General features: G+C 40.7%; 1 protein-coding gene across 3 annotated transcripts in view; it reads right to left on the bottom strand.

Annotated features, from left to right (window-relative positions):
• The window catches only part of CRIM1 (cysteine rich transmembrane BMP regulator 1), a 180,295-nt gene extending 174,454 nt beyond the window's left edge, over positions 1-5,841 (bottom strand). For all 3 annotated transcript variants that reach the window (XM_068676419.1, XM_068676420.1, XM_068676421.1), the window contains exon 1: positions 5,091-5,841. In XM_068676419.1, the coding sequence (XP_068532520.1) occupies positions 5,091-5,454 (364 nt within the window). In that variant the 5' untranslated portion in view covers positions 5,455-5,841. The remainder of the gene's footprint in view (positions 1-5,090) is intronic.
• Positions 5,842-23,308: the final 17,467 nt, after the last annotated feature.

The raw sequence follows: 23,308 nt of genomic DNA, 5'->3' as shown, positions 1-23,308 counted from the left end.
GCCATTCAGTCTATCCACTGAAAGATTTCTAGTTTTAAACTAACTGTGCTGATAAAAAACAGCAGAAGTCTGCCAATTCCTGTATCAATATCCTTCCATATATCAGTTGGGCTTCTCCGTTTCATTTTTGTTGAAATACAGAAACCAAGCAATTCCTAAAATTGAAACAATGCTCAGAAACAGAGAGGAAATGATTTCCAAGTCAAAAAAGCACCTGATCTGATTCAAATTCCATGACACACTCAGCATTACGTGTTCTTACTGATGTTGAGATTTCAGTATGGACACAAACCAGAGTACAAACAGCTTGTAAGTTACCCAGTCTTTATACAAGAAGTCAGCATGTGCCCACATAAGCGTTTTCTGGGGACTGAGGAGAGGGGACTGTTAAGTATGGCTAAGACTGGCACACCAGAAGCTGATATCAGAGAAATACCACTAATTCCAGCCACATATGTTCAATAATTTTTATTATGATTTCTTCAATACCATGAATAATTTAAGTGTCATTCTCCCCCCAACCAGAGTCTGGGTTACTGACAGCCTTTGAAACTTGTGTTTTGGCTGTCTTCATGCCAACAATCATCCCGTGCACCACTTAAGTCCCCAATTAGATATGTTTTGACATGAAGTTAGTGGAAGAAGTTGTCTGCAGGCACACAAGCACCAGGACTATATGGGTATTTCCCCAGCCATTCACTGTGTAACAAAGTTAAACAACAACAAAAAGAGTTAAGAAACCTGGGCAACACTGTTTCAATCAAATGTATATAGACAACCAGGGTACTCATATACAGCTTCTAAATTACCCAAACTTCAGTAACTTGTACTCAAAGCAAACAGTCAGGTGATGTTTAGGGGTCTGGACTGCACCACAAGAAGCCAAGCATGTTGTATGGAAGTCATATGGAAACAGAGTACTATGTTCCTGGCTATGTGTCCACTGCCCCCATTAGATACAGAGCACAAGACTGAAAACAAGGTTCTCCCAAGGGTACCAGCTACAGAAGTTACAAGTAACAGCCCTCTTGGTGTTAGACAAATATTAGCAAGCCACTCTTACTGGACAAAAACAGAGGCAGAACTCCATTTGCATTTGTGAAATTAATGCTCAAATAAAAGAAGCTTAGCTCCCCTTCTCCCCATTTTGGGATAAAACAAAACCACCAACACAAGAAAAAACCCTTTCAAGACTCTGTATCTTCTCATCAGCTTTTCATTAACTATAAAATTCTCTATCACAGGTTTCTAGGGGAGGAAACTGTAGTCCAGTGTAAGCTCAAATGTGAGGGGTGCAGAAGACACCAAAGCTTCCCTCTTCTCACAGAAAGGGATCAAATGGACAATAATGATCCCAAAGAGCTGTAAATATGTGAAACAGACCAGGACAAGGCACAGGAGGGAAAACGTCTACCATCTTCCTACGGGAAGAACCTGCATATGTCTCAATGCTTGCCTAAAATCAGTGACAGCGGCTTCTGAACCCCTGCTCAGAAGCTATGCACTAGGCAGCCAAGCCTCAAGTATTTGTGACAAGCCTTAAATTGCCTACAGTAGCAAAAAGAAAACAGCAGTAACTGCACACACCCCCAAAATAAAACAAACAAGCCCTCTCTGCTCCATGCTATCAGTAAGCTACTGGAGCAAATATGTTTTACAACGGATACCTAGGGGCTAGCTCGTATGGAAGTATGGTCTTAAAGGGAACGTAAGACCACAGTAAAACTAGCAGTTTTGTTAACTTCTCATTTCAAGTGTATCATAAAAACTTAAGCCATGCTTTTATTACACAGTTAAAAATAAAGTAATTCCAGCTCATTTTCAGTGTTATTTCATATGCTGCTGTTATGCCTTTGAGCAGCTTAGCAAAGCAATCAAGGCCTCTTCTTCCAAGAGCACCAGGAATTGTGGAAGTGTCAAAACTTAGATGAGAAAAGAGTCATCACAAGAAATGCCTTCAAAACCAAACTCCTACATCAGAGATTTCCCAAAGCTTTCTTATTCCCCAGAAAGAAGGAGCTCTGCACAGCCAGACAACTGCTGAAGCCAAGGCCAAGGCCCTCCCAGGGAACTCTCGGCTAATTAGGAGGTGGCTCCAGGTCCACCCCCAAAGGCAGACAGCAAGAGTGGTCCCTGCTTTGAGCACACAGCTTCTCAACACTTAGAGCATTTGGCTCTTAGCTGGCTCTATGCTCTCGACACCTCATCGATCCAATCCAACAGCTCCCCTGCAAAGTCAAAAGAGGCTGGAGGTGTTCAAAGTCTCTCAAGGTTGCTTTCAGAAGAAGTACGCAGCTGTGCCTGGAAAAACTGACCTAAGAAAACTTTACCAAGAATACAACTACAGAAGTGTAAAATAAGTGCAGGAAGGGCATCTGTAGACATCACAATAATGCCACAAATTAAGCCTTAGAACCGCATGAAGGCCTGAACAGTTAACATGGGAAGGTGACTAGGGAATTTCTTCAGGCTTTAGATGGGTGAAGAAAAGAACCTAGAAATAGTAACAGATTTCATCAGTAAGTGATGATTTAAAAAAAAAAAAAAAAAAAAAAAAAAAAAAAAAAAAAAAAAGATCAATTACTTCTAGTTTGAGAAACAGTGGCCATCAGTGACAGGTTCCATGGAAATTTCTCCATCAGGCATCACACAGCTCACTTAAGAATGTTAATGCACTCGCCATATTTCATACTAATACCAAATTAACATGCAAATATTTTTTACCTGGTGTAATTACAGCTTTGAGTTTTCTGTAGCGAAATATGCATTGATATGCTAAACTAAGCTAGAGCATCACACCCAAGATTAAAAATTAAGAAAAAATAATACTTATAACTGTAGCCAGTAGGGGTCATTTCAGTGTAAAAAATTGCATTGAAATAGAAGGCTAGAGACGGGAAGGAGAGTAAAACCCATCAGTTTCTACTCACACAGTTCCGCAAATCACTTTCATTTCTTCCTCCCTAAACTGGGGTAGGTAGCATAGGGCTTACACTCCCAAAAGACAGGATTAAGAGAAAAGCAGTCTTTGTTTTTTTAAGAGATAAAGGAAAAACACTGCTTAGTATTATTGATACATCACATACCACCATCTCATTCTGTTTCACATGTGCATATAAACTGCACAACTGTCAATTGGTCACAGCAATTAAAAACACAGAGATAGTCAACCTTATTTCAGTGAAGGGAGGTAGTATATTAAGTCCTCCCCTCGCTGTCAAGCCTCATACAAAATACATGCCATAAAGAACAACACAGTTGTTTTTGTTGCTTGGAAAGAGGCAGTTTCCTGACAATTCACTAATAGGTATTCCAGTACTATTTATTAAGCTGACAGTTCAGCTCAGTTGCTTTTCATTTACGAGAATGAAAATTAAATAGATAAGTTATCTCCCCGACTATTCCTATAGGGACAGCTGGAACTAGTTTCTAACCACAACACTAATTGAAACGCGGTCTTGCCAACAAATGCTTCATACTATTTTCAACAGTAGATGGGACGTGTTACGAGTTGAACTACAGCAACGTACAGATTGCATCACTTCAAAGGAATGAAATACTCCTAAACTGCCAGAGACATCCGTACTGCGATACAGTAAGGGAGCTGGAACATTGAGACATTTAATGACTGTAGGCTTTTATTTCCTTTAACCAAGGTAGGGGAAAAAAAAAATACAACCCATTTAAGACAGTCTTTTGCCTAAAAACATGTGAAAAGAGAAATTCATCCAAAACAAGGTAGGTTTTTTGAAGAACCTTTTCTCTATATACCTGAACTTTTCATTTAAATATAACTTTACCAACACATCGAAAAAAAAAGTCTACAGCAACATGCACAATCAGCCTCACAGACTCAACGAAGGTCTTCAAAGCAGTTCAGAGCCATTTTTAATTCTTTAACGGAGCTTTTAACCCTGAAGCCGGCCCTATCCAAGCAACAGCTACAGATAGGATACCCTGGCTTGATACAATTCACTTGTTAGCAAGGTGAACGGAGCTTCAGATAATAACCTGTACCAGAATAAAGGTCAGATGACCACTAAAAAGGATCAGTTTTAGTTCTCTCAAAACAGTATATCATTTTAAATGCAAGTTTTTGGACAGATGCTGTCTCAACAGCTTTCTGGACTTTCTACTGCCCTCTACCCGCCGAGAGGAGCAAGCCTTGCTCTTATTTTCCAGAATTGTCGAAGCTTGCACTCTAAGTCTCACATACATTTATACATATCCCAAACTACTGGTTATTTGTAATCTCTTTACAGCGCCATGTTTTCCCTCGACTTGGGGAAAGAGAGAGCTGGAGGGACAGGGCAAAACAAGGGAGACTGAAAGACTTCTCCTTGGCCTTTTGTAAAATAGCAGAGAAGAAATTTTAAGTACTCCAATAGACGCACAATTTGAAGAGGGGGTGTGAACAAACTTCTCTCGCGCTCCGTGCTCGCTCATCACCTCGCAAGCAGAGGGAGAGCAGCCGGGGAGACGTGGGGAAGAGCCGGGCCCTAGGGATCCTTCTTGCTGTGGGAGCAGGGAAAAGCCAGCCTGCCTTATCGTGCACCCAGCGTGTGCGGGCGGGCAGATATTAAGTGACAGGAACAGGAAGGAAAACTTCACAACAGATGATCAGCCTTTGTGTTTCCTTACAGAGGAGGAATCCGGAACAGACATCATGCGTGCAGCACTGACCTCCCCTGATCTCAATCTGGCAAGCCGCTGCCAGGTCCTCTCTTATCGAGCAACCCGAGCAGGGGATCAGTAGCTGGCCGGCTTGACGCAAGCTACCGAGGAGCCAGCGAGCTACTAAGGAGGGGATAAAACTGGGAGCGCTCGGCGTTAGCTTAAGCTACTAAACTAAAGGGTAAAAAAACTTTTCAGCAGTCTGCCGGGCAGAAGGGCCCGAAAGCCGCACTGGCGGCGGCAGGCGGGCAGAGCAAAGCAAAGCAAAGCAGGAGCGGGGCAGGAGCCGAGCGGGGCGACCCCGGGCGGAGCGAGGCGGCCCCGCCTCGGGTCCCGCCGCCGGGGGTCGGGGTCTCGGAGGAGCCGGAGAGCGGAGGGAGGAGGGCTGGGGAAGGGGGTCTCCGTCCGCCTCTCACCTTCGCAGACGCCCACTTCGTACTCGGTGATGGAGTCGCCGTTGAGCGGCGGGCGGATGACACAGCGCAGCCCCCGGTCGCAGGCGCCGTGCAGCCCGTAGACGCCCCCGCAGCTCTCGTTGCGCTGCCGGGCGCACATGAAGCAGCAGCCGCAGATGCCCAGCACGATGCTGCCGGGGCAGCTCTTGGGCTCCTCGCACTTGGACTCGTCGCAGGGCAGGCAGACGAGCGCCCGCGTCCCCGACTCGCCCAGCAGCAGCGCCAGCAGCAGCAGCCACCCCGCCGCCGCCAGGTGCCAGCCGCCGCCACCTCCGCCGTCTCCGCCCGGGCGCCTCCTCCCCGCCGAGACCGCTGCCAGGTACATCCCGGCGCCGGGGGGAGCCCCGCCGGAGCCCCCGCGCCGGGCGGCGGACCCGAGCGTGCCGCGGCTCCTTCCCGCCGCCCCCGCCTGCGGCCCCCCGAGCAAAGTTTCCTCGCTCGGCGGCGGCCGCTTCAGCCAAACTTCTGCGCCGGGCGGCGGCGGCTCCGCCCGCTGCCCCCTTCGGGAAGCGGCGTCCGTCGGTCCGGCCGTCCCGCGGCTCCCGGCCCCGGCGGTCCCGTCTAAGGCCGGTGAGCGGCGGGCGCCCGCGAGCCCCTGGGCGCTGCTGCTGGTGGTGGTGGTGGTGGTGCTGCTGCCGGTGTTGCGCTGCGCTGCGCCGCGCTGCACCCCGCTCGCAGCCCGAGCCCCGACTCGCCTCCTGCCTGCGACTCGCCCCGCTCCGAGTGCGCCCTCTGCCCTTCCCCCATTGGGCGGTGATCGCCCTCTCCCCGCCCCCGGTGCCCCTCCGCGCCTTCCTATTGGCTAGCTCCCCGGCGGGCCCCGCCCTCCTCCTCCTCCTCCTCCTCCTCCTCCTCCTCCTCCTCCTCCTCCTCCTCCTCCTCCTCTCCCCCCAGCTCCCGGGGCCGGGGAGCGACGCAGCCGAGGCGGGCGGCGGCAGCAGCCTGGGCCCCACGGCGGCCGCCGCCTCCCCCCGTCCCGCCCCTCCCCTCCCTTCCCCTCCCCCGCCCGGGACTCCGAGCGGGGCGAGGCGGGCGGGCAGGACCCCGGGGGGACCCCGTGGGCGGAGAGGGGCCCCGCGCCCCCCCCCCCCTTCCTCCTCCTCCTCCCCCAAGTGAGGGGTGCGGGACGGGGAGCCCCCCGCGCACTGCCCCGTCCCTTCCCTTCCCGTTCCGTCAGCGCCGGGGCTCTGCGGGCCGCTCCCCGCCGCCCCTCGCACGGCGGCCGCGTCCCGGGCTCCCCGCGGCCGGCGGCGCCCCCGCAGGGCCGGCAGGCGGCGGCGCTCCGTGCCCCGCCGCACGCAGGGAGCCGCCGCCGCTGCTGCTGCCCAGAGGCTGCCTCCGCCGCAGCCCCGCCGGCGGCTCCGGGAGGGAAGGGCAGGCTCTCCGCGGCGGCCCGGGGGCCCTGAGGGCTGTGCGGGAGGCTTGCTCCGCCGCCAGAGAGTCCCGGAGCTGTGGGGATGGAGGGGACGAAGCGGCTCGCTCGGCAGGTGGGGCGAGGGCAGCTGCGCAGCGCCGAGCCCGGGGAGCCGTCGGTTGCCCGCACGGGTGCCAGCGATGAGGGAGATTGTAGGAGGGAGGCTCTGGAAACTTAACCTAGGTGATTCAGGAGGCTTGCACGGTTCCCCCAAACGCCCGCTTTCTGAGAAAGGGCCACTTGTGGTGTCCACGGGAGATCTGCTCCGTGGGGGCAAGGTAAAAGGCAACTTGCTGCCAGCAACAGGAGCGCTACAGTAAAGCTTTGTCAGCAACCGTGTATCTTTTTTTGCTGCGAAAAAGCCCTGTAAATCGCCCTCATGCATTCCAGCTGAAGTGTCTCTTTGTAGCAAAGGTTCCTCATCGCCATCACAGGCCCATTTCTAATGGAAACAGTGCAGCTGTGTAACCCGACGGTGAAAAATAAAGCGTTTTCTCTAATAAAAATAATGACGTCTTCATCATATCGGAATGGCTGACTGTATTCGGATCCATTCAGAATTTAAACTAAGTTTCAAAAGTTTATTTTTCAAGAGCTACAAACGTTTAAATTCACCCCAGTAGCTTGCAAGGCACTTGTCTTGTTCTGTGTTTTTCAGTACAACATTATTGTGATGAAATGCCGCCCATACAGCATGCACTACATGGATTAGGGCCATTTAGCTGACATATCTCAAAAAGTAATGGACAATGAGAAGCAACCATCTACCAGGCATCAGCATTTGAACTAATACAATACAATATTTTCAAACAGAGTTGGAAAGCAAATGATAAGGTGATCTCATTAAAGGCCCCATGTTTTGGTATAAACAAATCCAGCGAATCCATTTGAGAGGAAACAAACCACAACACGGTTCATTGCTGTGTTCTGTAAAGCAGTAAGACAGGAGAGCACTGGAGGTCGTATTAGCAAGCCAAGCACTCAGGCTCTGAACATTATGGCAAACTGGTGATACTCCTGGGCATATCAATGCACCGAGCAAGAAGTTTTGTAAAATGTTTCTTCACAAATTCTGGTCTGTCAGCCTCAGGACACTCACATCAATCTCCCAAAGTACCTGCAGGGGTCAGAGTACTTTTGATTCACCAGAAGTTTCCACAAAAAAAAAATAAAAAAAAAATCCTCTGTGATTTGGGTAAGAGCAGTATGTAAAAACATACCTTCAGTATGTAGCTTTGCTGAGATTGGTTTTAGAATGAGGCATACTTTTCCTGTGGCTATATTTTTTAAATACTATTCACAAATCTGAATCTGTGCAGACAGGAGTTACAAAAATGATTTCAGTGCTGGAGAGGATGTACGATACAATACCTAATGAAGAATTGAATTCAAAGTTCTTAGTTTATCAAATGATGAAAAGTGATCTGATTACAGAATGTTAATACTTCTGTGTGGAAAAATCAACTGGTCTATGAAAAACATGTAGGTATTTTTCCAGGACCTGTGTGCAATAGGTTCAATATTTCCCAGACATGCCTGACCTGCCAGTCCTGTACTGTACTGATGTGTGTTACACTCGAGGCACAAAGAATTCATAGGACCTACTGTGTCTTTGCATGTGTGGGAACAAAGAAGTGCTAGAAGCAGTACAAAACCAGATGAAGAGGAAAACTAGGAACAGCTCAGATAAGAAAGTTGTAGGGCCCTGAGAAAAAGAGAGCAAACTTTTGAGCTGAGTGCCAACAGAGAGAGGCTTCAGCTGTGAGCAAGATTAGAGCCCTGCGTCATAGGCTGTTTACCCCATAATAGCTTCATGTAAGGGAGCAAAATGCAGAAATATTTATGCTACAAGTATAAAGTGTAGGGTTCTTGTCTCCTCAGGCCTTGTCCTTTTGGTGCAAGTCATAAACTACTCATGCACATGCTCATATTTCCCTTTTCTGGCCCCACTAAATATTTCATTGCACAGTGGCACAGCTTCAGCAGGAAAGGTAGAGAAGGCTCTTGTCCCAAACCTGAGAGGAGTCCATAGGGACAATGAGGTACTCCTTGGAAATCAGCAAATCTGCTATTTGATGACTTTACTGGGAAGGTGAATTTCACTGTTTTCCCCAGCAAGAAACAGTGAAGGATTTTTAAAGGGAAATTGACTTGATTTACTGCCTCTTGATTTACTAAGGGATTTAGATCCTAAGATCCAAATCACTTAAGAGTGAGTAGATTCAGCTACTGAAGTGAGATCCAGCTCCTAATTTTCCCTAGAAACAGTTTAGTAAATACTGCAAAATTCAACTGTGGGAGGATGAAAAGCATTCTGATAAACAGGCTGTAGCAGCTAAATTTTCCTGGCCTTGTTTTTCTGTAATGTTAGTGTTGTATTGAAGCCACATCTAGGCTGGATGAAGTTGCAGCACTAATAGGAGCGGAACAGTAGAGCTTCCTTGGTCATCATGTAATTGGAGCTTTTACAAAACCAGGCACTGCTAATGAGAAAGCTACTACCTCCTTCACTAACTCCTCCGCCCCTCACTCCTCTCACTACTGGTGGATATCCCTGTGTGAAATATAGATGTTTGGCATAAACCTCCTGATAGGTCTAATAGTCACAATTAGCACAACTGAAATACACATTGCATTTTCTTGACACAGGAAAAAATAATATCTATAGTACCAAAAATTAAACTTTTTTTTTTTTTTTTAACAAGAAACAAAATATCAGAATGTCTTCATTCTGATTCCAAAGTTTGTTTTCAGTAAGTTGATATACACCAATAATTCCTTATGTATATTTGAATTCTGTAATAACAGTGATTTTAATTCTAAGGTTATACTTTTTTTTTCTATGCAAACATTTTGTTTCTTTTCTGTGCTTCATGGTGTCTTTGTTGCACATTAAATTTCCTCTTTATTCTTTAGTCAGTTAAGATCACTTGTGTCTCCTTTGCAGCAGTCTCTAGGTATAAACTTTTCCGTAAACAGGTTATACACATGAGCAATCTCTACTCGCAGAAAAAAAAGAATCAAGATGAAACCTGTCACTATTACAAGCAGTGCTGAATCAGTCTGAACCACATGAGAATAATTTCTCTCTTCTTCACAGAGATATCATAGACTTATTTTAGTAGTAGCTGCAAGGTGTTTCCAAACCTTTAAATGGAAAATGCTGTGAAATTGGAAAACTGAATATGAGAATTCATTTTAATAGAAACAATCTTTTTAAGAATTGTTTTGAACCAGTTCCTAATAAATATATATCCCACCAGGTAGTCTCTGTTGTTTTTTTCAGTCCCATAAATCTTTCCTCTCACTTGAATCCCTAGCTTGGGACAGCTCAGTGGTTCAATATGTAAGTCCGGAATAACTGACAGACAGAAGCGTTTGCAGATTTTTCTAATACATCTGGGACTGCTCATAGGGAACATACAAGTAAAAGGACCTGTTTTTTTAATGGACCCAAAATCAACTGTGTAAGGAATTTGAAAATGCAATTGCATGACTAATTTATTTCTACATGTTTTTTAACAAGCAGAAGCTATAAATTAATAAAAATGGCAAACAAATAAGCTATAAATGAATAGGATTGGCCATCTGTGGATGCAGTTCTTCACGTTGCACTTAAACCACTGAAATCATTACACATTCAAGTTAAGGATTTGCTTGGATCTAAGCATTTTATAATATGTATCTTACAAATTGCAAGGTTAAAGAACTAGGAAGTCAATACCTGTTTAAGGCTTGCTACCAGGAGGCTTTCAGGAGAAATAACTGTTGCGTCTAAAAACGCAATTTTGTATTTAAATTGATCACCCTCAAGGTCATGTTGGTTCTAGCTTCTTTAGCATGAAGAAAATCTTTTTAACAAATAAGCACAGTTAGCACAGGAAGACAATTTGCTGTCAGTTTATGAAATAAAAGTAGAAGTATTTTAAATGGGTATGTCAGTCTAGAAAATATGTACATTTTTGTTACCGAAAATCTGGCCACCAGAAAGGTAGGTGGATTAGATCATCATCTACATCCATTTTCATAATGCTGCATACTGATAACTGATAAGATTTTAAATGTTAAAATATAAAACTGAAAATTCTGTGTTTATTTCACTGCAATCTGCTTGGTATCGATATCTACAATATAAAATAGATAAAATCAGATAGCATAAGGGATACACTTGATGTATCTAGAAGCTATCATAGCTAATTCCCCAGCTCAATATGTCCAAAGGAAATTATCTTCACAGAGTTCTAGGCGAGGTATTTTTTCTCAAACATGGTTTTGAGCTATTGAAGGAAAAGCATGAGAGGCTAAAGTTAGCAGGACTAAGCTGATGGGTAGCTGCTTATCAAGGTAAGTCAGGCCCCAGCTGTAATACTCTTTATTTCTGCTCAAATTCATAAAAACTTGACTGAGCTTCAAACTCTTCAAAATTTGACCTGGCATCTATAACCAATTCAAACAGGGACAAAATGGCTTGTCTTTTGTTTTGCTTAAGACAAATGCTACAAGGCAAAAATGTCAAATTATGAATGAATTACAGCCTTATTCAGAGACCACTGTATAAGTTGATTATTTTTTTTCCAGGAACAACTTTAAAATGTTCTTTAATAACACAATTAATGACAATCTCACATTTCTCTTTTCCTAAGAGGATTATATCTATAAAACATCTACAAATATATACCTTCTGTGTTAGAGAAATTTTACTTCATCAATACATTTATATGTGTGGGCCTAGTCAGCTCTTGATTATCAAGAGTATCCTGAAAAAAAAAAAAAAAAAGTACCCATAGGCAAAATGTATGCAAGTGGGAACACACAATGAGAACATAACGGAGAATAGAGTAGGTTGGTGACACAGCTGGCTGGAGAGGCAGGGGCCCCTGAGCCAGCCCTACCCCAGTGGGTATGCTCCATCCAGGTCCCTCTGCTCTTGCAACATGCTTAATCCATAACCCAGAGAAGTCATCAGCAGTTAATTGGGAGGCAACTCTAGCTGATCCTGCTGTATGGCAAGGGGGCCATATAAAGCCCTGCGAGTTTCCTGACATTATTTTCTATAACTCTTTCAGGCAGCGTTTCATATTCTGGCTACGTTCTGACTGTCTGAACTCATGTAAGCCTGCGGTTATTAAGACAATCTCAACCTGGCCCTTTACGTATTTAGCAAATTAAAACTATTTTTGATGTCTTTATTAAAGCCGGATAAAGCTTGCACTCCAAGAAATCACAGAGTATTTCCAGTGTTTTTCCTAACACTTTCTAGATTTTAATGCTGATAAATGTAACTGGCCATAAAACCACCAATCCCTACTGACTTGCTTCTATGCGTGTCTCTAATCACCTTCTCGGTTTCTTTGGATGATGATGTGGGTTAGCAAAAATGTTTAGGACAAAGTCAAAGGCTCTTCTCGTTATTACAACTTTATGTATAACAAATTAAGAAGTTTGGCTTCTGATATCTACCACGTGTGTTGACAAAATCAGATTTTCCTAATTTGTCCATCCTAGGAAACTAGCATTGCTTATAAGAATAAAACAGAGACATTTTCCCAAATTAAAACAGTATTTCTGTAAATTGTCTGAACTTCTTTATTTCTCTTCATGGATAGCAAATAGTGAGTCTAATTGTTCAGCTTCTTAACAGATCGGTTAGAACTACGCACAGCTTGGATACCATTTGCAAAGCCCATATGTCTAGAGTTACTGTGGTGTGCTTACAGTGAGAGAAAAAGATTAGTATAAATCAGCATTTATACAAATTGTTTGGTCTGCATTATTTTTTATAACATCTTTGGACAAAAACTGGGTAAAGATATTATTTCAAGATCAACTAGACCTTACTCCTTCCATCCTTGTTTCCTTTCAGTATTTCCTTGTTTGTGTTGTGATAATAGTTAGCCTCCCTTGGCTGGTTTCAATATATTAACAAGAATTATTCTCTAGTTTTTGTCATTATTTTTTAAATTATTAGAAATATGGTGAGTTGTCTTTTATATTGCTAACTAGACTGAGAGACTTTGCCAGTCTGAATTCTGTGTAGGCTTCAGCAAATGTTAATGCACTCAGCCTATATCAGAAGATGCTCAATATCATGCAAGATCACATTCCCTTTCTTTCAGTATGCAGGAAGACATATTCAGTAGATTTCCTGGTCCAGGTTGCTTGAAAGAAGCAATTGGATGTTGATGCATGCCCAGTGTTTTGAACATCATTCACCTTCTCAAGTTTGAACTGGGAATCATAATATAAGGGACACAGGTAGGGTTAAGGAAACAAGCCGGAAGGTAAAATGACTTGCTTATAAAAAGGGCAGCAACATAGTTAGAAAAGGAACACAGCATCTCCTGCCTCTCAAAGCATTTCTGCCTCACAAACTCATCATTTCAGATAATATTGAGAAAATAGTGGTGCAAGGAAACAAGCCCTGAACAGCAGAGAAGCCTTAGCAGTAAGAAAAAAGGAGGCTGGTTTGATTTGAACGGACCAATAGAGAGGAGCTGGACAGTGAAGTTTTCTCAGTCCAGGGAAAAGATGGGATGGATATAACTATGTGGAACAGCCTCCTACCATCAGTAGGAACTTGTCAGATATTGGCAGTTTCCTAGACATTTTCAGTTCTCTCACTTCCTAGCAATAAGACACATGACATCATCAGTATTATTCTCCAGACCTTTGGTCTTTGCTAACAGGAGATTAATGTCAACAGCCTAAATCACCCCCTTTAAGGTAAAAGGGTTGTCCTCCCATGAAATCTTCAGGTCATCATTGCTTTTCAGCTGAAGCACATCTCCCATTCTAGGAAAACCTTTACTTATGGGTTTTTGTGAAAGAAATAACTACTCTCTTCTTCACAGCTCATTTCAGCCTTTTGTAACCTGCCCCCCAGCTTAACTGGGCTCTAGGTTGAATAGACAGATTTTAGCATACTTTAGCTGATGATGGTGAGTTTATCAAAAGTACTTTCTAAAGTTTCATATAATTATTGTGTTCTCTTGAGTGCTTCTTTGACTGACACATTTTTACCTTTTTGCATTTTTATTATAAAGATATTTTTTTTCTTCAGAAAAAACTAACAGAGTTTGGGTAACTAATTTGAGAAAAGGGCTGATCAAATCTCACAAGACAATCTTTATGATGAGAAACTCTGCTATTGGGCTCCTATTCTTTCATGGCAGTGAAGCTGTTAGAATTCTCTTATTAAGGAGAAATTCTTACTTATAAGGAGAAAGACTTGTTATGCTTTATCTGCTCACCACTTCAAGCAATGCAGACTAGCAGCAAAAGGTATTTTTTACAAGGCAGTTAATCTGGCTCTAGAGGTGATTTTTTATTGCTAAATTTCTAAACAGCAAACAGCTAACACCTGGGAATATGGTACAAGGCATGTTCAGCCTTTTCACATGCTGTTTTAGCTACAATCCATCATCAGAAGGTGTAGCATTGTCACCATCTTGACTTGAGTTTTATAACTGTTATTCTCAGCGTTCAGATGGATCTCTTGATGAGGCTGAGACTAGAGTACTGCTCCAGTCCTGTTGTCCTCCTACACTGTGTAGTACATTTTGGTAGGGTAAAACCACTGTTATTAATAGTTCCTCACTGATGCTGTCTCAAAAAGACAAACAGGTGAGCAGAAAGAGGACAATTGTTCACAGTTCCCCTGACATACTTGAGAGAGAGAGTTGAGAGAACAACTGGAAGCAGGATGTAATCAAACTTCAGGTCCTTCCTACACCTTCTGAATCATTTTTTATTTCAAGAAAGGGCAAAAGCACCTTGAGCCACCTTCCTTTCTTTGGTCATCCAACATAGGCTTTTGCAGATCAACCCCCCCAGTGAATTCCTTTCTTAATAACATTTTCCTATCTCTTAACTCACAGCATTTTCATTTTCTTTCATACAAGAAAGGGTATTCCTTGATTCAGCTTAAGTCATGAAATTGGAATCATATCAGTTTTTAATTTAATCTGGTGTTTTATAGAGAACCTATTAAAATGAATACAAAAATATACAGATGCACTCTTCCTTAATTCTTGAATTTCTATAGGTCTTCATTCTCAATATAATGATTTTAAGGCACAACCATTATTATTATTTTTAATAGAATGTATTTTCAGTTCTGTAGCTGAAGCTAAAAAAATGACAATTATGCAGTATGCAGTATTTCAAGTCCAGCTGGTTATTTGCTACAATTTTTACCATAATATCCTTGATATTTTCAATTTGTTGTAAGAAAGAAAGGCCTTCACAGTCCTACACTGAAAGCTACACTCAAAGCTGTACTTAGTAACTGTTGCTGTTGAATCAGAAAACACCTTATCTGGAGAATCTAAAGAAATAAAATTAAGAGATTAAGAATAAAAAAGGCTTATGCATTCCTTTCTTCTTCATACTATCTACAGTGCTATGAATAATGAGCTGTAGTACTTCACAACGTTTATACTTCCATTCACCACAGAAATTGAAAAAGAGTATAACCCCCAGCTTGAAGCTCCCACTGTGATTTATCTAACATTGATAATGGTCAGGTATGCTTCTAATGTACAGTATCAACTAATCAACACATCCCCCTATAAATTCACAAAGATATTTTTCCTGAGCTCTGCTGAGTTTTTCATTTTAGTTGAAGTTGTTGCAATTGTTATGCTGGCCAGTGACCTCCAGATCTGGCAGCCTGAATCTTTATAACGCCTGCTGAAAAGCCAGCCTCTTCAGGCGGGGGCTGCCACAAACTGGAACTTCTCTGAGATGAAGGCAGTGGTACATGCATACACATAGTGCTCAATTGGAAAGGAAAATGTGCAACAAATAACTGAGAAGTTTATCTGGTGGCTCTCACTATGGTTTGGTGGTGATGGGTGATCAACCTTGGCTGATGGGTGATCAGCTTTAAAGTACATTCTTAAAGTTTGGACAAAGCAATCATTGTAAATTCTGTGGCAGAGTTAAATATTTACCTTCCAGATAATAATTTTAAATACCCACCCCTTCCTCCCCCCAGTGTTACATACATTGTTGGGGTATTGTCAAGCTCATTGCAAAGCAGTTATAAAACTCTGTAATTTGGTAGAAAATTCTCTAGTGAGTTGTATATCTACTTAATACTTATCATTAGCAAACATATCAAAACATATCAGTAGACCTTTCCTAACTGTATCTAAATGGCAAGAGTTTGTCTTAAATAGCTCTTCAATACTGGAGTTTTTGTTTTTGTCATAAAAGGGTATGAGGTACATGGGTATTTTAGATAGCAGCTAGAAGTAGTGAAAGCTGGTATTTTTCCTCCTAGTGTAGAAAATCATCTCTTCAAGTTTCTAGGGTATTAGGAAAGTCTTTTTCTTTTGTTTTGCTTTTCTTTGTATTAATGGATAAGCCAGGGCAGATTTGTCACTGATATCTCTGGGTTCAGTAGAGATCTCTGGCTGCGTAGAGAAACATACAACAAAGAGAAAATGTGTTGGTTCAGGAAAGGACTTGAAGTAATTTAGATTTTTTTTCCCCCTTTTTATAAAATAGGCAAAGAAAAGTGAAAATTATCAAAAGGAATACTCCTTGGACATTTATTATTCTCTCTGTATCAATTATTTTTTCCACATCACCATGAATAATTCAAATACACATCTTAGTTTATATTCCGTACTTTGTCTTTTTGCTACTTCAATGCAATTTTTAATAAGTGAGATTTAAAGCTTGACAGTGACAAAAACAGTATTGGTTTAACTTCGGATTTCTGATGAACATGTTTTTAATGGAAAAATCCACATCTGGCTTTCTCATAGAATTGGCTTTTTCTAGTCACAGAAGTACAAGACTGTACTGCTTACTTTCATTCTAAATCTAACCAGTCTCAGAATTTTTGTACTTATGTATTGCTAATTTATCCAGACAGTAACCATGACAGTATTAATTACATTTTTAGAATAAATAGAACACAAGACTGTTTACCTAGGAAGAGTCACCATTTAGAATATTGTCAAAATACTTGGAAGTCTTAGATGTAGACTAAGCTTTAGGCATTAATATTGTACTAAAAACTATTAGACCTGAACTTATTTTTACTGAGAGATACCGGTTGCTCAGAATTCATTTCATCTTCAGAAAGGACTGAAGAGGCTCTAATGGATCCTTCTTTCCCTTGCTATGCCACAGACATGGTTGGCTGGCTGTCCATCTGATCTCCTGGGTCTCTTGGGTGGAGAGACCAGGTTATGGTTGTAACTGCTGTTCTGCCACATGACCATAGCAGTATTTCTCCATTTTTGTTTACATTTATTTTTTGTCTGTCTTGGTTAGATAGCTGGAGCATCCTCCACTACATGCATATGTGGTGTGTGGCAGGTTGGTCTTAAATAAGTAGTTAATAAGAATAATTCGGTGACTTTTCCTGACATACACTAAGAAATCCTATAAAGAGAGGATTATAGAAGGGTTAATAAATATCTTCTGTTTTCTCCCATTTCAATCCAAGTTAATGATAATTTGAATGAACTAAAAGGAGGTTAATTTCTTCTTTGTTCTTTTCCTGTTGTATCTTTTTCTATCAATACTGTATCCTTATAATTATCATGACGTGTATTGAAGGTTAAACCTGTCAGTTGTTCGTTAAATTGCATTCATTAATGTTTAAGTTATTTAATCCTTCTGCTGGGGAGAATATTCATTGGGGTGCTGTGCTGACTTGATCTCTGATACTTCTTAGGCTTTGTATTTAAGCCTGTGGAGAAATGTTTTCATTCAGAGCAGCCAAGGTTAATATTTCATAACCTGGGACCTCAGTGCAAAGCACTTCATTTGTGATGTAGAAAAAATTGATTATATTGCTACCATACTATCTGAAATCATTGTTTGGAGTTCAAATCAGAGCAATTGGATACTCTGTCATTTGCAAAACTTCCCATTCATTCCAAAATACGATTTTATTTGTCTGTTTCCTGAAACACTTTCCTCTTCTATGTTTTATAGTTCAGAGCTTTGACTCAGTTCAGCCAATAAAAAGGTACAACAGGGCCATAAAATGAGCTCTGTTGACAATCTGGGGACAGTACAGATAGCTACCATTGCTTGTTGTGGCATGTATTTTAGATGAGTCAGATCAGAGCTCAAGTTTGACAGTGCACTGGCAATTTCTGTCAGCTAAAGCAGATTATTGATGATTTTTACTGCTGGATGAAACCTAAAGGAAACCAGAAGCTGTCAATATAATGTTGAGAGAGGGCTGGCAGAAGCAAGATTCTCTGGTAGTCCTAGGTAGTCCATTTAGATGTTTTTTTCTACTTCTTCAACAGCTGTGCTGAGTATAGACTTCCTTTCTCTTTATTTCTATTGTTAGAACAACAATAACAAATGAAGTAGCCAGTGTTAATGTTAGTCAAACAGCTGTTTCCGAATCTTCCAATCATATTTGCAGATTTTCCTTCATGATCTACAAGAGTCACTGCTATACTGTTAAAGTATCCCAAATATCAAAGACTGAAAACTCTGCAAATACAAGGAAAAATAATCGTCAGCTAAAACATGAAACAGATAATTTCTCTGGGCTGCTAACAAATCCCGGATTTCAGAAAACAAATAGCTATTTTCTGTCACAACTGCATGATAGGATTTACTTTGTGCCTCAAATAAAATTATAGTCAATGCTGTATCTAACTGAATATGAAAGGGAGTGGCAGCAAAGGAGAAGAGGAGTGCTGGTCATCATTATATCAGGTGAGCAAGAAGATGCAACAGCGAAGTTAGTGCCTGCTGATTCTGTACCCTTGTTACCTTTATACCTCAAGGTACCATTGGTCCCTAGTTTCAATTGTCAGGTACTGGGATCTTTGGGGGAAAACACTTACAGGTAATTTTCTAGTTAGTGGGAACTCCCCTGTGGTCTAAGAGAAGCCTTGCTAAATACAGACAAATAATAATAATAAATATCACAAAGACCCAGGGAAGTATGCTGTCTAAAGCAGTGGAAACTTGCACATTTAGGGGAGCTGTCTGTAAAGTGCCTTTGCAGCTCAAAGACACTACTTGCATGCTTCAATATCCTCCCTGCAGCCTCCTCAACCTTCTTTAGCGTCTTGGCTTGAATTCCTTTCTCCACTTCTCTCTCTCTCATTTGTTTCTTTGTTTTTAAGGTCAACAGTTATGCAGGGGTTTGTGATAGGCAAGTGCATGATTTTTACAGGTTTCATAGATCTTGAGCTATGTCTGTTCACACAGTCCTATGAAACAGAAACTGAGTTTATATTAAACCCATGGAAAAAAAAATGCAAAATAGTACTGTAGTTTGGACATTTCAGAGAGCTCACTTCTTGCTCGAGTTAACTCTGCTATGTTATATGTAAGTTCCCCCAAAGATTTGGGGAATTATTTGAAGCACTGGCTTTGTGCATTACCACACCAGCTATGACTGTCTCAGGAGCTTTAACTAACAGCCACAGGATAAATTCTCTAGGGCAGCAGAGTTCCTCCCACACCTTCATATCTTTGAAATTAATTTCCTTTACAATTTTGACAGATCACAAGTTTTGTTAGCTTCAGAAGGCAACGAAAAAAGCATTTAAGTGAACTTTTTTGATGCTGTACTTTCCATCTAGACATGGAAACCTAGCCCAGACTCTAAATGCAGTCTTTGCAAAGTACAAGGATTTTACTGTGCTTTCATAAAATAAATGTAACTTTAGTAGAGAAATTGAGGTAATACACAAAGGACATATGTAGCAGCAAAGGAAGAAAATACACTAGCTCAGAACAGAGACTGAAAATGCAGTCTGGTATATGGCATCCTCTGCCACCAAAAAAATAACACATAAAAAGATGGAGAATTGATGTTGCCTGTTGATGAAAGTGGTTGATGAACAGGCCAAATCCTCTTTTAAGATGGATGTACCCGTATGGTATCAGTGACAGATAGCATATTCTCTCTGGGAAGAATAGACATTTTATGACATTCATTAAAATTTACTATTAATTAAAATAATTTGCTCAAATGTTGCTCTTGGTATGAAGCACATTTTGTAATAGATTATATAATTAAATCACCCAGACTCATGGAAATAAAAGCATTTGTGCTCAACAGATGACATTTTTAATTTAAGTCTTCTCCTTTGATACAATAGCAAACTGCAGCAAATGCAACAATAACATTCTTCTAAGATATGGGAGGTATGGCAGCAATGATAATATTGTGCCTCAGTGACCATTAACCTACATCAGCAAATGTCAGCTGGAAATCTAAAGGGTACTGAGACAATTTTTCACAGTCACAAAAATGCAGATGAGAAAGCTGAACATATTTACATGTACCCAAATATGCATTATATGATCACATGGATTCCTGACAAGTCAGAAGAGCTACATTCAACCAACTGTTATGAAATTCAGTCAGAAAACAGATACCAAATTATTCAACAAAATCTGAAAGAGTTTTTCTTTGAAGGGCAATACTCATTTCTGTTGCATTATACAATGAACCTTGGTTTGGAGCAAAGATTCTGAGTTTTATTTTTTATTTTTTTGGGCCAGCTGTCAAAGAAAATAAGTGGACAATAAAGCTATTAGGATATTTTTATTACCAAGATTAAAGCACAGAAAATGAAATGGAACTCAATTCTTCCAAACTAGGGAAATCTTACTTATGAGCCTTCAAAGCTGAAATGTCTTGGAAGTATTGAGGTTAACTGTTTCCCATTTCCAAAGTATTTCAGTTTTCAGGCACATACTGATAAAAGTCAGAGAAATGTAGGATTAAATTCCTGCTGGCATTACTGGCAAGACTTATACTCATATCAGAAAGCCCAGGAAGGAGGGGAAATGGTGAGGAGATCCTTTCTCTACCTAACAAGACATGAACCTGCATTATCCCCCTCCCTGAGCAATGCTTCCACAGCATGTCACTGATTGCTCCGGGCAGCCCCTCAGTCTCCAGGTGATGTTCCATTTTGTATTTGACCACAGAGTTTGAGCCCAGGTATTTCATTATTTCATGTCTTTACCAGCCACCAACCACTTCTGCTTTTTTTTTTTTTTTTTTTTTTTTTTTTTTTTCCCTCAATAGGCATAGGCCATTCATAATGAACACTGGCAATTAAAGATAGTATATAGTCCATAGCATATTAGAGGATAGTGAGAGGTTAGTGCAACTCTTAGTAACACCAGTTCAAAACTTCTCAAGAAGCTAAAGTGGAATATGAGTCTCACATTTCTAATCTGAATGGTCTAACTACAGAGCCTAGCCCTTCTTTTCTTTGACTTTTAAGTTACATAGACATTGATATGTGTAACACTTCATTTTATATATGTTAAATGATGCTTCTTGATATTTTAAAAGTATTTCTGCTAAAATTACTTGACAGACTCAGACCAGACTGGTGAACATCTTTTATTCTCAAACTGTATATTTTTGGTGACATACTCCCGGAATGTTATTGATGACTTCATTGTTTCCTTCCCTCCTTCACAGGGAAGGAAAGAAACAATTGTAAATTCCTTTGCACTAAAGCTGTTATAGGAAGTCTAAATACATTTTGAATGATCTATAGTAAACAAAACTTTACAAAATGTAAGGTGAAAATATAAGGGGGTATCTACAAACAATAAGCTGTATTGAGTTACACTCCTATTATCCAGGTAAAGTCTTTCATTAAAGTACTTTCAGGTATTGTTGGGACCCTGCATAAATGAGGATTTCATAATGCTCCAGAGCTATTCCTGCCTCCCTCAGACAATTTGCATTCTGATAATCTTTCATGATAAATAGTCTTTCATGGTAAATAGATTTGTTGCTAGTTACTCACAGACATGGTTAACAAATAGCAGTCTGATTTCTTGCTGTTTTGCTAATAAATGTGATCCAGTTTCTTTATTTTCTTCTCTTACAGAAGGCCAGAACTCCTCTGCAGTAGTCTTCTCTTTTCTTTCTGACCCATTTTGGATAATCCAAACTGTAAAGCAGCTGTCTATTTCCTAAGCACTGAGAGGCATGCTGTCCTCTTTAGTGATTTGCAGGACATGGTGATCCTCTTATAAAAACAATTTTTCTCAATATTACTACCAAAGCAGAAAAGTAAAATAGGAATCTTCTTATAAATATTGTAAATTAAATACTACTGCCATAGCTCTACAAAATCCCTTATTCTGAATTCTATTCTCCAAACTATTGGATCTCAAGCAAAATTAGCAGAGTTGATGTTATTCTCTTAGATTAGACATCTCAAATGCCAGGTTTTAAGCAAAATATCTCACCATCTTTTATTATTATTATTATTATTAAATTATGTTAAAATGTCATTTAGTAAACTGAGATTGTCTGAATAATAATTAAAAAAAGAGTCGGGTTTCATTTTATTTCAAGACATACACTTAAGTTTGAATATGTTTTCATTCCTTCTTCCAAACTTGGTACTACAATAATCTAAAGCAGTGCATGGAAAATATTTTAATGTTTAATTTTAAGGATAATGAAGTTAAACACTATATGTTGTGAAACTGGAAGGATTTCAAAGACATACTTTACTGGAGAAATCATCGTCCAAAAATACTTCATATAGCCAGTTGCCCTATATAAAAGGAAAACAGGTAAGAAAGAGGAAGCAATTTACTAATTTTAAAACAAAGTATGTCAAAAAGGAAATTTATTATCCAAGTTGGAAGCAGTCTCAGTCAGTACCTGAAAGTTTACAAAATTTTGGTTTATAGTTTAAGTTTATGAAGAAAAAAAAAAGTTAGGGAATGTGAGTGCTAATTCATATTTAATTATGCTAGAATAGACTGTGTTCTGTTAAAATTGGCAATAGCATCTCTAGCTTTGAGAAACAATAGATCTCTTATCAATGATAAATCTTTGCAGAAGAAACAGCATTGCAACCATATGTTGTGGTCTGTTTTTGGTCTGCTTTTTTACTGCAGAGTCACCATTTTGCTGACAATATACATTGCTCTTACTTGGTTTTAAGTTAACAAAAAAAATTAAATAAAATATCATATTGTCATTAATGCAAATGGATTTGGATCTCAAGACTTCTGTCTTCTCTGAGAATTCATAGACTGTGGTTGTATCACAGGCAATTGAATCATAAATTCATTAACGGAAATGAATTCATTCATTTTCAGTGACTGCAAAAGGTATGCTAGCAGTGAAATATTATCTAAAATTTCCAAAGTGCCCTGGTTAATTAAGGTGCCTATGTTCTATGTTCAGAAGTCATAATCCTATTGAACAGCCTACATCCCATGTGACTTGGAACAAGATACAGTTTAGACTTCTGTATGTATATAGGTGATTAAGGTCCTTTCAGGAAAATCCTAAATGCTTTTTGAATGATTTGAAATCAGGATTTCAAATCAATAAAAAATTCCAAGTCACTTTGGCTCTGTCAAGTCTTACTAGTGCTCTGCCACGTGCCCATGATTATCCTGTTCATTGGATGTGATGGAGAATGCTATTGTTTGGCCTATGCAAGTCCTTTCTTTGTTTTCTGTTCATGGAGGCAAAAGCAGAAATATGAGAGAGGAAGACTAACTTATACACTTGGCCTGCTATTTGTTCAGGATCCAAAAAGGGCATATTCCTGGACTAGAAACTATTCCTACAAGTATAGTTTATATTTAAGCCTCTTTTTTCCTCTCAAAAATTATTTGGTGAGCACACATACATATTGATACAATGATCAGCAGCATAATGTAGGCTTAAACAGGCCAAGCAGTTTCCAGTAGCAGAAAAGCATAACCCCAAGATGATTTCTATAGATGGAAACAGTATTTCCTTTTCAGGAACATTCCT

Source organism: Anas acuta, chromosome 3 (genome assembly GCF_963932015.1).
Source record: "Anas acuta chromosome 3, bAnaAcu1.1, whole genome shotgun sequence".
NCBI classification, from domain to species: Eukaryota; Metazoa; Chordata; class Aves; order Anseriformes; family Anatidae; genus Anas; species Anas acuta.
Note: the sequence above shows the minus strand (reverse complement) of the source record. Positions and strands in the feature narration are given on the sequence as shown.